The 15,385-nt window shown below is 31.1% G+C and overlaps 1 protein-coding gene across 1 annotated transcript; it reads left to right on the top strand.

Moving 5' to 3' along the window:
* Positions 1-6,013: 6,013 nt before the first annotated feature.
* Positions 6,014-14,662, top strand: LOC113394389 (uncharacterized). Its single transcript, XM_026631690.2, has 5 exons — positions 6,014-6,209; positions 7,339-7,444; positions 11,729-11,889; positions 13,283-13,522; positions 14,224-14,662. The coding sequence occupies exons 2-5, from the start codon at positions 7,339-7,341 to the stop codon at positions 14,380-14,382; spliced, it is 666 nt and encodes a 221-aa protein (XP_026487475.1). The 5' UTR covers positions 6,014-6,209; the 3' UTR covers positions 14,383-14,662.
* The last annotated feature ends 723 nt before the right edge of the window (positions 14,663-15,385 follow it).

The raw sequence follows: 15,385 nt of genomic DNA, 5'->3' as shown, positions 1-15,385 counted from the left end.
CATCATATTAGTACTAGAACATCATTACGCGAAAAATTTAAAGAATTAGGTATATTAACGGGTGCAAACGTTATATCATCATAAAAATATTTTTATGATGATATAACGTTTTTACGGAAGAATATACAAAAACATTCCATAAAAGCTGATATATGTACATACTATTAATATAAGTAATAAGCTTAAACTTCCCCCGCTTTCCGCTCGCATACGGTACAGAGAACGTTTTTGGGCAATAGTTTACGCATATATAATGATATACCGGAACCTATAATCAAGTTACCATTTAATCAAAGGTGATTATCATTGGTAGCCCGAGACTTATTTCACGGATTGACTGGAAACAATTACCACCTGTCCTTTTTGATGGCGTCTGCATACCAATCTGTGAAACAGCAAAAAATCTCGGTGTTATCTTTGATAGGCACCTTTCTTGGGCACCTCAAATAAATGAGGTTAGTAAAAAAATATTCTCTTCCATTGGCTCACTGAGAAGATTGAAAAACTTTCTACCCATTCCAACTAAAGTTACGCTAGCACAATCTCTCCTTCTACCGATTCTTGACTATGCTGACACTTGTTATACTAACTTAAGTGAGGAGCAATTAAATAAACTTGAGCGATTACAAAATCTATGTATACGGTTCATATTTGGTTTACGCAAATATGATCATGTTTCCGAATTTCGCCAAAAACTCAAGTGGCTCCCCATTCGCCTTCGCAGGAATACTCACATTTTATCTCTTCTCTATTCTATTCTTTTTAATCCAGCGACACCCTTCTATCTTAAAGAGCGTTTCACTCTCCTCAGGGAGACTCATAAGCGCGCTCTTCGCTCGAATGAAAATTTAATTCTCTCCATTCCTTCCCACTCTTCTTCTTATTATTCTAAGTCCTTCACTGTTGTAGCTTCTCGAATTTGGAATTCATTACCCTTAGCTATAAGACGCGCACAGTCGTTAGCCGTTTTTAAAAGTATGGTTAAGGACTTTTACTTGTCGCATTAAGCAGTCGTTGTCGTTGTTAATTTTTTGTTCTGTTATATCTCCTTTTTATTTATTTATTTATTTTTTTTTTTTTTTTTTCATATATATATTTTATGTATTTATTTATGTAAATATTTATTATAGTATATATTTATATTATATATATTTATTGTTATCTGTGTATTGTGTTAACATTTTTATATTATGTATGTATTTTATTTTGACTTAAATTAGTGTACCCTTCCCATATATGTAAATACTATGATCCTCTGCCCAAAGGTTGCCTGGAAGAGATCGCTGCTGAGCGATAAGGCCGCCTGTTGCACCTCATGCAACTTTTTGTTTCAATATTGTAATTTTTAGTTTTAAGTTTGGGTGCAATAAAGTATAAATAAATAAATAAATAAATAACAAATTATTAATTAAAAAGTTAAGATTAAATTAATCAATAAATGTTATTATTCATTAAAATAATACTTTTAGGAAAAAACGCCTGGATTTAGGCTCGGATTCCATCATAGGACTGATTTAACATTCATTGAAAATAACATAATTGTAAATTTGTTTAACGCAATAGTGTTGGTTTTGATTGAAGCGAGGTTCTTGCCGTTTCTTCTCGCTAGCGGCTGCTATCCGAAACTGTGGTAGAGTTGAAATATTTATAAAATACTTTATTGTAAAGTTTACTTGAATAAAACACATTTGATTTGATTTGAAACTATCAGAGCGGTATTATTGTTGCTCTTCTCTGTCTGCTTTTATCGAGCTAATTGAAATGAAGACAAAAAATGCTTGTGATATAACATTTGTTACAAAGATGTATTCATGTCATTCTATTAAAACTAATATTTTATTATTTTTGTAATGATGACTAATTGCTGTGTATGGTAATTATTTAAATTTAACTATTACCTAATACAGACGAATAATGAATTAACAAAAAATCTGTTTAAATCAATGCTTTGACTTTCACTTCCAAAGTTTCAATCCAAGATGATCTGTCGCATCTAACGCACATTCTTCATTTTACCGCTCAAAAAGTAATCTTATAAAGTCTTAAGTCGTTCTCTAACAATAGTAATAAAAGTTATTTTGTTTATATTATTACATCCTAAATAATTATATAATATATAAATTATATACCAGAACGATGGCAGTGGTTAAAACATTGGTATAACCGGATTCCCGTACTCCGGTATTACAAATGTTCTAACCGAAACACTGGGTGTTCATGTGCCCATCTATTTTATATAATATTATTGACTCTGACTTGCTTGTAAGGCTGTGATTGATCCCGAGCTTTAAACCTCTAGTAAGGCTACTAAAAAGTTAATTGAGTTTGTCAATCTTAGTAGCACAACAAAAGCTCAAAATTAGAGTGTATACACTCCGGTGAATATGAGGATTAGGAAATAAAGTTTGCCGCGCAGTTGTCTAGTCTCTCTTAACAATAGCCGCCGTTGTCCAATCGGTGTAGACGACATTGTTAAATAATTTCATTAATTCGGCTTAAAGGAAAACATCTTAAGGAAACCTGTATACGTAAAAATTCTGCCACTGACCTGGAATAGACGAACGTGCGAAAAAAAAATTTGTTATTGTAAAGTTAAGTTGACGCACGATAAGTTATGCAAAATTATAAAATGAACTTATGCTGGTAAACCTACTCAAAGTACAGGGGCTCTTATTGATAAATTTGTTCTTTCAAAATATGCCCCAAGGATTTCGCTACACACAGTATCTGACTAGATACTGTGCGTAACTAAATAAAATGACATAAATAGAAAATCTCTGCATCTAATTTTATGGACAGACTAAAACACTATGATATGTCCTTGGTTAGTCTCTGACAACGGTCGCCGTGGCCAACACGATCAAGAGGATATCATCATCAACATTTCTCGGATAGAACAGCTTTAGTTTCTTTATAATAATATATAGATCAATCTTGTATAAGTACCTAATTTAAAGAGCGACACGACGTAGTCTTTCCAACATGAACACACTATAATTATTATTATTAATGTAGTGCAGATTCATAGACTTTAGGAGGAGGTTATTTATCAAACTTTAATTATAAATTCTCTGATGGAAATACTGCTATAATATGTTGCAGAACAAATTCACGATGTCTTTAATATGTTTTCTAGTCAAAATATGTTCTTCCAACCCCAGCAACTTTCTTCTTCAGTAAACCTATATAATTCTGTGTGTATTACCAAAAACTTACATTGCTAAATCGAATTAGGTAAGTCCTGCTGTTGGTCTTTTGGAATTTGAAAACTTTATTACATCAGTTTAGTATTGTTTACTAAAGTGTCAAAACAGTGTTCTGCCATTTCATAGGTACTTCTAGGAGTACGTATGTATATAGATGGAGTTTAAAGCAAGAAAGATCGACAACGTATATTTAGATAGGTATTTACTAAGTTTTATCCAATTTCAAAATTATATTATTATGATTCTATTACAGTATTTTAAATATCAAATTATTATTTATCAATTTTATTTAATGTTGTGATGCCAAAAATGTCCTTAAATTATTAATAAGTATTTTGCCGATGAACTTGTAGGTCACAGAAATCACGAAAAGTAAATTAACCTTGATAGATGATTGCTGCATCTTTTATACTAGCCATCGTTAAGTACCAGTATGAAGATAATATAAAGTCTCGGCCGGATGTAGTCTACATATAAATATTTTACTTACAAAAAATTTATATTAATTTTATATACAGATTACACACTAATACATACACTGTAAAATAAAAGTGCCATAGAAATGTTATAAGGATTTAAAATAATATAGGTACTATATTACCCGTCGACATGTAAAATTGCTGTGTAAAGCTGCATAATATCACAGTAATATACTAATTGTTTTTGATAAAATACCGTAATAAATAAACCAATCAAATCAATTTTATTTGAGTAAGCTTCACACTGAAGCGTTTTTGAATCCTCAATATTTAATTTCGGAGAAGTAGCCTCCAGCGAGAACAAACTGCAAGAAACTCGCATACTAGCTTTTAGCTCAAACATTTTTTTAGCTCAAATTAACAGATTTACACTGCTGTTTTTACAATAATTAGTGTCCTGTGATGGAACTTGAGCCTAGGTCCAGGAGTTTTTTTCTAAAAAGTATTATTTTAATGAATAATCAGATTTATTTATTATGAAATTATGAAATATTTTTAATATGTAATCAATCTTATTAAAAAATCTCGGTTTTAAATCCGGTTGAGCACAACTGACTTTTCCTGTGCTTAATTTGTATTTATAATTAATGTCAATGCTCGGCGGTAATAAATGGAATTTTTTCACACCTATGCTTATTATGATCATTATTTATATTCAATTTACAGTGGACAGCAGGAATCGGATTATGCCCTAAAACTTTTCTACTAGGAATGGTGGCCTCTGTGTAGCAGATAAATTGCTTATATACATACATGTAAGATAATCTTTTCCGTTTTCAGTAAATTTAAAAACCTCTTTATTCTAAGAATGCTTACATAAAAAAGTTTGGCCTGAGAATAATAAACATCCTATATAGCATGTAAAAACAATTCAAAATATTTTCCCGTGACTACAGCGATTACAATAGCGGTTTAATTTAGAATTAATAATTGTTAGTTTTGCACTAAATTATTTTTTTCGAAAAATATCCTATAAACCGACTTCAAAATATGGCTTAATGTTTTTAATGTGAAATTAAAATTTACTCGTGGCAAATCTATTATAGGCAACTACTATTGGCAACTATCGGCCATTATAGGAATCCTGGTGTTACAAATTGTCACTGTTTCTATTAAAATAATGTATCTCATTGTGGATTAGTAATTATAATGTTTTTTTAACTTTGCCGTTTCATCAATTCAAATCATTTGTAAAAAATACATTGGTAAAGAAGGCATATTTTTCGACACAAGATTATATAGATGATAAAAAGCGTGGAGTTAATACTTGTTGACATACATATATAATTGTATTTAACTAACATAACTATATGTTTAGATGTTGAAAAAGAGTAACTACTGAGTGTCTTGCCGGTTTTTTTCGGTAGAATCTACATTCCGAATCGGTGGTAGCTTAATTAAAATAGTTTGTTAAATGACGATTCAAAAGTGATTGTAAAAGCCTACTGGAATAAAGTTTATTTTGATTTTTGATTTTGTTGAAAATATACTGAGATGCCACCTCCGCCTGACATGCCATCTTTAATACGATCTCTTTGATGGTAAATAACGATAATAATTTGAATTAATACAGTTTTTATTTCTGCAACGTGACCAAATAAATATATTATATTTAAATGTAGGTATCATAGGATACAATGAAAATAACCCCAAAGTACCTATTTGAATTTCGAGCAGTATCATTATCAATAATTAATCAGCAGTATATCTTTTCTTTGAGCGTATTACCCAAGCTTAGATTACTTGTACGAAATGGCAAATGAGAACTTTCCTGGAGTTTAAGTCAATTTAAAATGCCTACAAAAATAATTATATCAGTTAGGTACACTAAAAATTAAATTGTCCAACATTAATTTAAAGCATTGTACTTTTATACTAGGTAAGATTAAACTTTTATTCATTAAAGTTTTCGGTTAGCAATGTTCGTCATAAATATTATTATTAATCATATCTTCATAAATATCAAACATTTAAACTTACATCATTCGAAAGGTACTGGCAGTCAAGGATATGAATAGAGCATACAGCCATTTTTTTGTAAGTATTTAAGAATATAAAATAATCAGTTGAATTAGGTCCAAAAGAAATGGGTGAATCTTCACTGTACAGGAGAGTGCCATTCTAATATAATTAAATAACTAATTATATTGACCATTCCAAATATAAGAAAAAGTGGTCATGTAGGTACGCCTGCAGCAAAATCACACATGTTTTGTGAAACAATGGCTTGCATGCCTTTGAAGCGTTATGTAAATTCATGTTTGTATCCGGCTACGACCTCCAGAAGGTCTTCGTGTGTACGGTTGTTACTTGTATGAACGATGGGGCGAGGCGAAGCGGGCGGATCTTCTCTCATATTGGAAGTGAAAGTGAATGATTGTCGGAGGCTTAATTAGAGAGGACGCTTGCGCTTGCGCCAGTTCCTCTGAAAGCGTCGCGTTCGACACACACCTCGCGTACATTCAAACGTACGCGCACAACTCTCGCACGCTAACGCATCAACGTCTTCGTACAACCTGCAGAGGTACGCACGTGCATTATTGTTGTAGTGTTTTAAATTATGATAGAGGTTTTACTTTAAGTATTTTCGAGTCTCCAATAAGTGCGTGAGTAATTTGTATAATATAATGGATCTTATACGGATCGTTGTGAATATAGTTTATAAATGTTTTCATAAGTAGGTAAAAAAATTGACAAATATTTTAATTAAAATTATTTGCGTATTTATTGCAAAAAATATTTAATTAATATTTTCCAAAAATATATAATAAATGAATATAATATTTAATAATAAGAATATTTTTGCTAACGACTCATTCACTAGGCATTTCAAAAATATGTGCGGCAATATTGAGATTTAGATTATATTGTTTTAGATTTTTAATAAAAAATAAACACGTAAATTCAAAATCTTTGGGTCGTATTTTCCATACGAAATCCCGGAGCGACGATGCGCAACGCAGCTTTCCTACCATAAAATGCGTCCCAAATCGACGATTTCTCGCGCAGAGCACCTTTTCACGCAAACGTTTAAACATGCAGCAAGGAGGTCAGCGAATCGGGTTTTGCTTTCACAAACACAACAAAATAAATTCATTTCACGTATTGATTGTCCTCGAACATCGTGGACTGCATAAGTAAATGAAAGCAAACTCATTAACAGAACCGTGAATCTAGTGACAACTTTCGTTGCATGAAAGCCCGATTAAGAACGTGTATACGCAAAATTTTACCATGCCTTCACTTTCCAGCATTTATCATGTTTAAACACTAAACAATAGATAGATAGATTTTTATGGTTAAATGTTAAAACGACAACTACAATGTAAAGCATATGTATTAGTGTAATAACAGCTTCGAGAGATTTCTTTAAGATTTAAATTCAAATAATTGTAATAAATGTTGTTTTTATCATAACCAGCTATTAAATAATATATTGTAATAATATAAATAACGGTGCTTATTTAAGTTCTAATCTCTATTGTTCACCTTGTATGTTACTTAAACTTAATATGTATTCAAAGTTACCATTTTTTATTTATGTCTATTTTATAAATTAATCATATATATTTATATTTACTGCAAGTCATTACGTAAATACGTTACACAATTATTATAATTTGGTCATTATCTAATTTATCAATTATTGTTAGATGAGCCGGCACAATTGCCTGGCTGCCGCCGTCTTGTTGGCGGTTCTCTGCCTTGCCGATGCCCAGAGGCGTTTGGCCCTGCCTGACCCCAGAAGTTGCGCTAACAGTACGTATATTACTGTCAATATATATTTACAAAATTATGAAGTAACAGTGTCTATTACAATTTGATGATGGGAATGTAATGTGAATTTAAATTGCCCATCATAAAATAATATATAATGGGTACCTTGTAATATATAAATATAGTATTTAGATACCAGTAGATTTCCCACAAGATCAGTAGGTTTTTAATAAGATCGAATTAAAAAAAAAATAAAACATTTGACACAATTAAAAAAAGCCGTAAGTAAATCTATTAAAGACAACCGTTTTACTTAGCATTTTTGTCTTAAAAGTGCATCTTTTCTAATCCTTACGCTGACTTATGCGAGCTGAACTTTAAGTATACGAAATCAAATTCATATCATGTTTGATAATTATTTATATATAGTATGAAGCTTTAAATATCTGCCTTAATGTTATAAGAGAAAGGTATTACGTTTATGAAATATTGCAACTATGGTCACTTTAACATGATTGTAAACAGAAAATGTCACAGACACTTGCTTTGTTTGCGTTTGAGTAAACGTCCTAGCTTGCACAACTGCATACATGCAACATAAAGAGCGGCTAGTGACAGGTGGATCACCTTGCGTCTTAATTGTTTTGCCTAATTGTATTTGATGATCCTCAGAGTAAACTTTAGTTAATCCCTTCTATTCTAAAATTACTCCATACAGATCGCAAATATACCCATCTAATATTAAAAGTTCTACATTTGTTTGATTTTTTTATTAAAACATAGAAAAATATTTATATCAATAATTATTTTTAAACCAAGGCTTAATCTTATTTTTGTATTTAATTTAACGAAAAACCATATTGGGAATTCAAAATGTTAAATAAATGTGTATCGAAAATTAAAAAAAAAGTGAGCAAATTAGCAAATAAACGAAATATTTAAGAATAACATTGTAGGAATTTCAATAATTATGGGACTCTTTTATCTTTAATGATCGCAACGTCGATTATGTTGTAAGTCAGGGCAGCTCCCAACATGACGAGTTATGTGGGAGCCGCATTGGATAACAATTGGCCGCTAGTGAACACAAAGCTAACAAAGACCCTTTGAAAACTTATACCATCATATACAGAGTTGAATATAGGTATTTGGGATATATAGAACTAGTTCTATTTACACATAAGTACATTATGCAGATTCATCCTTTCATCACAGACTAATTACATGTCTCGCTTGACCTACGTAGAGGAACCTAAGAATTCTATATATGCATGAAAATATTGAAAACTTATTTCGCAAATACCATTATAAGTATTCCTCAGAAAGTAAGTAAAATTCGCCATAAGGTCGAGGTATTTACCTTTAACTTTCTCTTCGTATTGAAATGTTATGACGCTTGTTGAATAACGGACATAACTTTTCTCTTTCCTAAATTTATTAAATATATTATTCTTTCAATTATAAAGTTCAACTGCCATACTATGGCAGCTTCTGTCAAGGTAACTCGTTATTTAATATTATAGTTATTTATTTAAAAAGTCTAATCAGTTGCGCAAAATCGTTTTTATCGTTATGACGTTGTTACGTATTCGGTACATGGGTAATTATTTTCGGTAGAAACATGTAAAAAGCGAAATGTACCAAAGGAGGGGTCACAATAGATACTTTCTAGTTACGAAAGAGCCGCTCCATCGCTCGACCTGACTATGGGCTTGTTTTGATTGTGCGGCTTTTTACAAACCACCGCGCTTCGCATTAAAGCGAGAGTTTAATACGCTTTCATTCAATTAGTAGGCACAAAATCACAGACTCAAATTAGTTTCAATACAATTTTTTTACTTCCACGATTGTTTAAAGTCACAACAACAATTATGTAAACATTTTGTAAAGTTAATAAAACGGACTTGCGGGCTGTACCTATGGATTACATATTCATAAAATAAAGACGACTAAACTAAAGAAACTGCTTGTTGCTAAACGTTCACCTTTACTCTTGGACAGTAATACATAATATAAAAGCAATTAGGAACGATATACATACATACTTATGTGCCATTCACTATTTAGATACTTATGAAAGTTACGTAAATTTTACGCAATTTATGTTTTACAAATTATTCTAATATATTCAAAAGGAATATTCATTTAACTTTTACATTCACCGCGATTTTGTCAAAATTGTACAGGAACATTGATTTACCTAAACTGTTTGTGAGCATGTTGGCTAGCTGACGCGAAATACTACAAGAAAACAACATATACAAATATACAGGCCAAATAAACAACATTTGACATCAAATCGACGCGATATCAACGGTCAAGAGCTTGAATAATCTATGATATTTATTACGAATATACGAAAAAATTGCGTTTTGAACGTCGACGAAACTTAAATTAAAGTGGATGTAAGTTGTTTAGGAAAAGTGTTGTATTATAAAAAAATATATTTTTAACAGTTATTAGCAAATTGCGTGGGATACGTAGTTAAATCTATCGGTTTGTTTTCTTTATTCCTTCTCCAATTGAAATATACTATATGTAGATACACTTGTAAACTCGAAGATTAATATATAAATCATCCCTAATTACTTTTAAGCAATCACTGTTCATAAATCAAGGTAAACATTTTAACATGGAAATAGTTGCTTGTTCGTTTTCAATTAAAATAAACTAGTAGTCGCCCGAGGTTTAGTTTGCGTTTTAGGAAGTGGTTGTCAGGTATAAGGAATAAAAAAAGTCATAACAGATTTCATTAAATTCAGTTCAGTGGTTTGGTCGTGAAAGAACAACAGACTGACAGACATTATCTTCCCATTTATAAAATTAGTATAAATTTATGACAAGGCGGAAATATGAACTGTTCAATTTTTAAATATAAAAAAAAAAGATATAAGGAGAGTTACATGTTGCGAAAATGTCGCCTGTTCATATAGCGTGAGTACGTTTACGCGTTTTAAGGCGTGGAAATCGCTCATTTTAACGACTGATTACATTTGACGATTATTGTTATTGTTATATTTGATGTAACATTCAAAAAGTAAGAAATGGGTTTACTGCATATATATAGATAGTATTTCCTTTCATTACACTAGCAATATAAATACGTGTGAACCTGAGTATTGTGTAAATCTTATAGCAAGATGATCAGATAAGTAGGAATTATGCAACATGTCTTGCTACACGTCGTTATTATTTGAACGGGTTTCACGTTGCACTTAGTGGTCTATAGTCTATCTTTAGCATGTTAGCTTTAATGACTTTTGACCTTATTGATGCAACCACTCGGGCTCAGTTCCATAACACACATACTACCAAATAATAACAGTCATTCTATTCAGTAAATTGCCACTATTTAAAAAGATGAATACTATTTTTTTATGATAATTATTAATTATTATATTATAAAGTAAGTTTCAATATTTAACCTCCAACTGGAACAATTCTGCAAGAAGTTATATATGTACTTATTTATGTATTTTTTTTTAAACTTTTGGTAGATTTGTAGGTAAGGTAATCATTATATTTGTCTGAGATATGAGATAAGGTCAATGAAGTATTCATTGTTTTTTTATTTAAAGCAACTATAATATCTTCTTAATTTGATCTCACAGGAAAAACGCATATCCACTTTTATAAGTAGGTACCTACTTAATTTTTATTGATAATCTAAATATTATAATCACATATCATATACAATTATTAGACTATGTTTGAGAAAAAAGGAAAATAAAATCAATACATGAATAAGAAAATTAATTTCGACATCTAGATTTACTTGAAAATATTATGGACCTACGGCATTACGTTGTTTTCGAAGCACGACATTGTATCTATACACTTCCAACTTCCATAATCTGGGATGCTATTGAGAACTGTTCGCCAGAAAAACCCAATACTAGATATTTATTTCATATCCGGTAGCTGAATTAACATTCAAATAATCCACAAAATACAACCATCCATCATACATACTCGGAGTACACATATTACAATAAAAATATTTATATTAGTTGAGAATTGTAGGTTATAAAAATATTACCAAATGTTTTTTTTAATAAGATACTTGTTACAAACAAGTCACGCACCTTTTGCAACAATCATTGGAAAAAAAAATACATATCTTTAGTTCAGATATTATTGGTAAACATATAAATACATATATAGTCTCATCAAATAATACTGCAAATTCGCATGTGTATATAAGCAGAACCTGCAACATGTTGACACTGACTGTTTCTAGACTAACTCATTTCACCAATATCTAAATCAGTTTAAGTTTTACTATATATTAGTAATTAATATTTCATTTAATAATTACTTGCGTAGGAGTTCGGCATTCTACATATCGTGATGCACGTGGCGTACTTCATTCATACTTCTTCAGCTGGGAACATGCACCAACCCGAAACCTTGAAGTTGACTGGCTTGACGCAAGAAATATCTGTCGAAAACATTGCATGGACGCTGTCTCTATGGAAACTCCTCAGGTAAATCATTTATTCATTAATTTTCCTTATCCCATTTATTTGGGATAGGCGTTGTGTGTGAGCATAGAAAAATTGAAAAGGTATGTATACAATAATTTACAATGGATATTGATTTCGACATCTTAGTTGATGGCGTATTGACAGGGTAAGGATTAGTTAAAAATTCTTGCAGTGCCAATGTTGTAGAAATGGTAGCAATGGTGAGCATTAATCAGAAGGCTCATTGGTCGTCGACCTTAATATTATAATTAAAAAAAATAATAATAATAATATTAGAAATAGTTTAAGCAATGTAATCTTAACAAAAAAGATGCAATTGAAGTAGCGGAGATCTACATAGACGGGCTACTACAAGATACTTTGTTCGTAGATATCTTCTTACATCACGTAACAGGGTCAATCGTGATGATGCTCTCACTTTCCCATCTCCGAACAAATAAGTAATAGGTATGTTATTCAGAATGAGGCAATTGCAATTTGTTTTGCCTTGACGAAACAGATTGATTTAAAAACTTGCTAAACTTTAATCGCCAGAGATAAATTATGTAGTCCTTGACGTTAACTATTGAGAGCATAAAGTCACGATTTCATTTTGTAGATGAGCTAGCCGTTTCTATCTAACCGCTTCTCTGCGGTCCAATCAGTAAATGAATACTTCATTTAATTATAATAATATATGCTATCATTATGATTACTATCATTAAAAAACAAAGCGTAATAGTGCAACATTATGGATGTTATTAATGGTATTATGAATATTAAATAATAATTAAATCTTTAATTCCATATAATACGTTTTTTTAAATCCATTGTTCTTAGATCAATCATGTTCCGGCTTTGGTATAAGCAAAAACATCTTGTTCTACAAGTTTTCTCTAAGCACTTCCTATTGCGCTATGTAGATGTCAATGAACGCAATACGCTTAGGTATTGTTGTGTCTTCCGCATATAATACCTACATCCCTAATAGCTTGATTAAATAACATCATCGGAGAAAATTTAAGTTTTTAACATAAACGTGATAATTGAAACTATAGTAGATTGTGGTAAACATAAATATTTATTAGGATGCCTCGATTAGATCGATTAGGTTTGTAGAGCGTGGAAGGCGTCCGTGAAAGGGGTGCAATGGCCGACTGCGTCACTTCTACACAAGGCAACGCACTCATAAGGCGCTCGCAAGATACAAGTGGCACATGACATACATTCTTCTCGAGCCGAGTTGCCCACTTCATGTACCGGATACTTATGACGGAGGTGCATTTCCTGTCGCAACAAACACTCCTTAATTGCCACTGCTTATTACAGGCACATAATCCTTACTTTGAATAAACATAAAGCAATACTAACCATGTATTACATATAGTTATTTCAAAATATATTTTATTCACAGGAAAACGAATTTATAAAGCAGAAGGTTGCGCGTGGTAATGTTCGTTATATTTGGACGTCGGGTCGTAAATGCAACTTTGCTGGTTGCGACCGTCCTGACTTGCAACCTCCTAATGTGAATGGCTGGTTCTGGTCTGGATCTGGCGCTAAAATCGGGCCTACCACGCAACGAAACACCGGAGATTGGTCTTACACCGGCGGTTATGGTCAGGCGCAACCTGATAACAGAGAAGCCGCTCAAGTAAGTTTAAATGTTATAAAAAAAATAAGTAGTATTTTTAAAACAGTTTTATGGATAAAAAGTTTATTTATTAGGTTGTTGTGGGAGAAAGCGAAATATTTTCGTATCTTGTAATTTAAATTTTTTGATAAACTACCTCGAACGATAATTTCTACGTTAAATAACACACTTTCATAAAAGACAAAAAATCGTACCACGGAATTAGTCACCAAACAAATTGAGTTGAATTACAAAACCTTTATTTTCTAAATTATTTCTTAGAGTAGTTTTTGAGTGACTCACAGAAAAATAATATTGGGGTAGATAATATGCTTAACCTACTAATATTATCCATATAAATATTTATTTGTAAGACTATTCATTTTTAGTTGGGTACTTTCTAAATATGGTAATTAAATAGAAATCAACCCGTTACTCATCACAACGTGTAGAATTTGCTCTCGTCCGGTTTGTAGCGAGACTCACCTATTATGTCATCGAGATGTAGAACTTATAGAAGAGTAACGGTCACCTCCCCGACTTGTTACTTTAACATTTATTCACGCTGACAAAGCTGTTTACTTCATTTTGTTAATTATTAGTCATAGTATATCTCAATAGTTTTATACTAACAGTATACTATCTAATTCGCAGCAATGGATTTATTTTACGTAGGTATAATTATTAAAATGGATCTCTATAATAATTATCATAATTTTCAGGGTAACGACGAGTCTTGTTTAGCAATCTTAAATAATTTCTACAACGACGGCGTCAAATGGCACGACGTTGCTTGTCACCACGTGAAACCATTTGTATGCGAGGACAGCGACGAGCTGCTCAACTTCGTGCGCTCGCGTAACCCTGGCCTGCGTCTCTAAGGCTCACAACCCCTTCACCTTCGCCTTCTAAGCTTTTAGATGGTTGACATTGTACAAAAACCAAGTGGCTATCTTTATTTAAGTTATTTATTAATTAAATAAAACATTATCGCTCACACGATTACTTACTTCATCTACGTTCAGGCTAAATATTAATAATTTGGCGCTTACGATTTTTATTAAATCGTCTCGGTCAGTCAATCTTTCTTGTAAAAAGTTTTTGCACAAAATAGGATTAATGTATACATATTAGAATAAATCATTAAAATATTATTATTTATAGGGGCTTTCATTTTTCATTTTTCCTTTTTCCTTACAATAAGTAAATATCGAACATTTTTCAATATATTGGTATTCAAAAGTATTCGATCTTTTAATTTCGTTGTAATAAATTTAAAAAATCAAATTTATCAAATCATTTTTATTTATGTAAATAGGATAAAAAAACTTATCATATAGGGACAAAGTCAAAATAATAAAATTAAAACTAAACACAAACATTTAAATATTACTAGTGCATTCAGTCTTATTACATCTTTTAATACACATTTTATTTTTCTACTAAACAGAATTACTTATGATAACATGATAGTACAACATATAAATACTACAAAAATAAGGAAGAGACTCAGTTTTTACTTTAAAACAATATATATAAAGGTAAAAACTTCGACTTAAAAGTTATATAATTATAACCACATACATACTAAGTAACTTAACACACGATTACCATATAAAGATTATATACTATATAAATTTTATTTATTCGAAAAGAGAATGATGAATTGATATCAGATATGCTGTAGTAGTCTTACTGTTCTCCAAGTAAACTTTTATTTTATACGAAAGTCTTGCTTATTTGTACAAATGATGTTGAAAATAAAACATCAAATGTTACATACGGGAGAATACATTGTTATCATCTAGTTAATGCCCCGCATACAGTGTTATTGCGTTTAGGCACGTATAATTTATTTTCAAATATCAATCAAATATACACAGT

The sequence above is a fragment of the Vanessa tameamea genome, chromosome 4 (assembly GCF_037043105.1).
Source record: "Vanessa tameamea isolate UH-Manoa-2023 chromosome 4, ilVanTame1 primary haplotype, whole genome shotgun sequence".
Taxonomy (NCBI): Eukaryota; Metazoa; Arthropoda; class Insecta; order Lepidoptera; family Nymphalidae; genus Vanessa; species Vanessa tameamea.
Note: the sequence above shows the minus strand (reverse complement) of the source record. Positions and strands in the feature narration are given on the sequence as shown.

Bases quoted from the DNA above. Each gene is read 5' to 3' on its own strand.
- LOC113394389 (XM_026631690.2), top strand. From the start codon at position 7,339: ATGAGCCGGCACAATTGCCTGGCTGCCGCCGTCTTGTTGGCGGTTCTC. The intron at 7,445-11,728 runs GTACGTATATTA...TTACTTGCGTAG, and splicing joins CCCCAGAAGTTGCGCTAACA to GAGTTCGGCATTCTACATAT. The intron at 13,523-14,223 runs GTAAGTTTAAAT...CATAATTTTCAG, and splicing joins ATAACAGAGAAGCCGCTCAA to GGTAACGACGAGTCTTGTTT.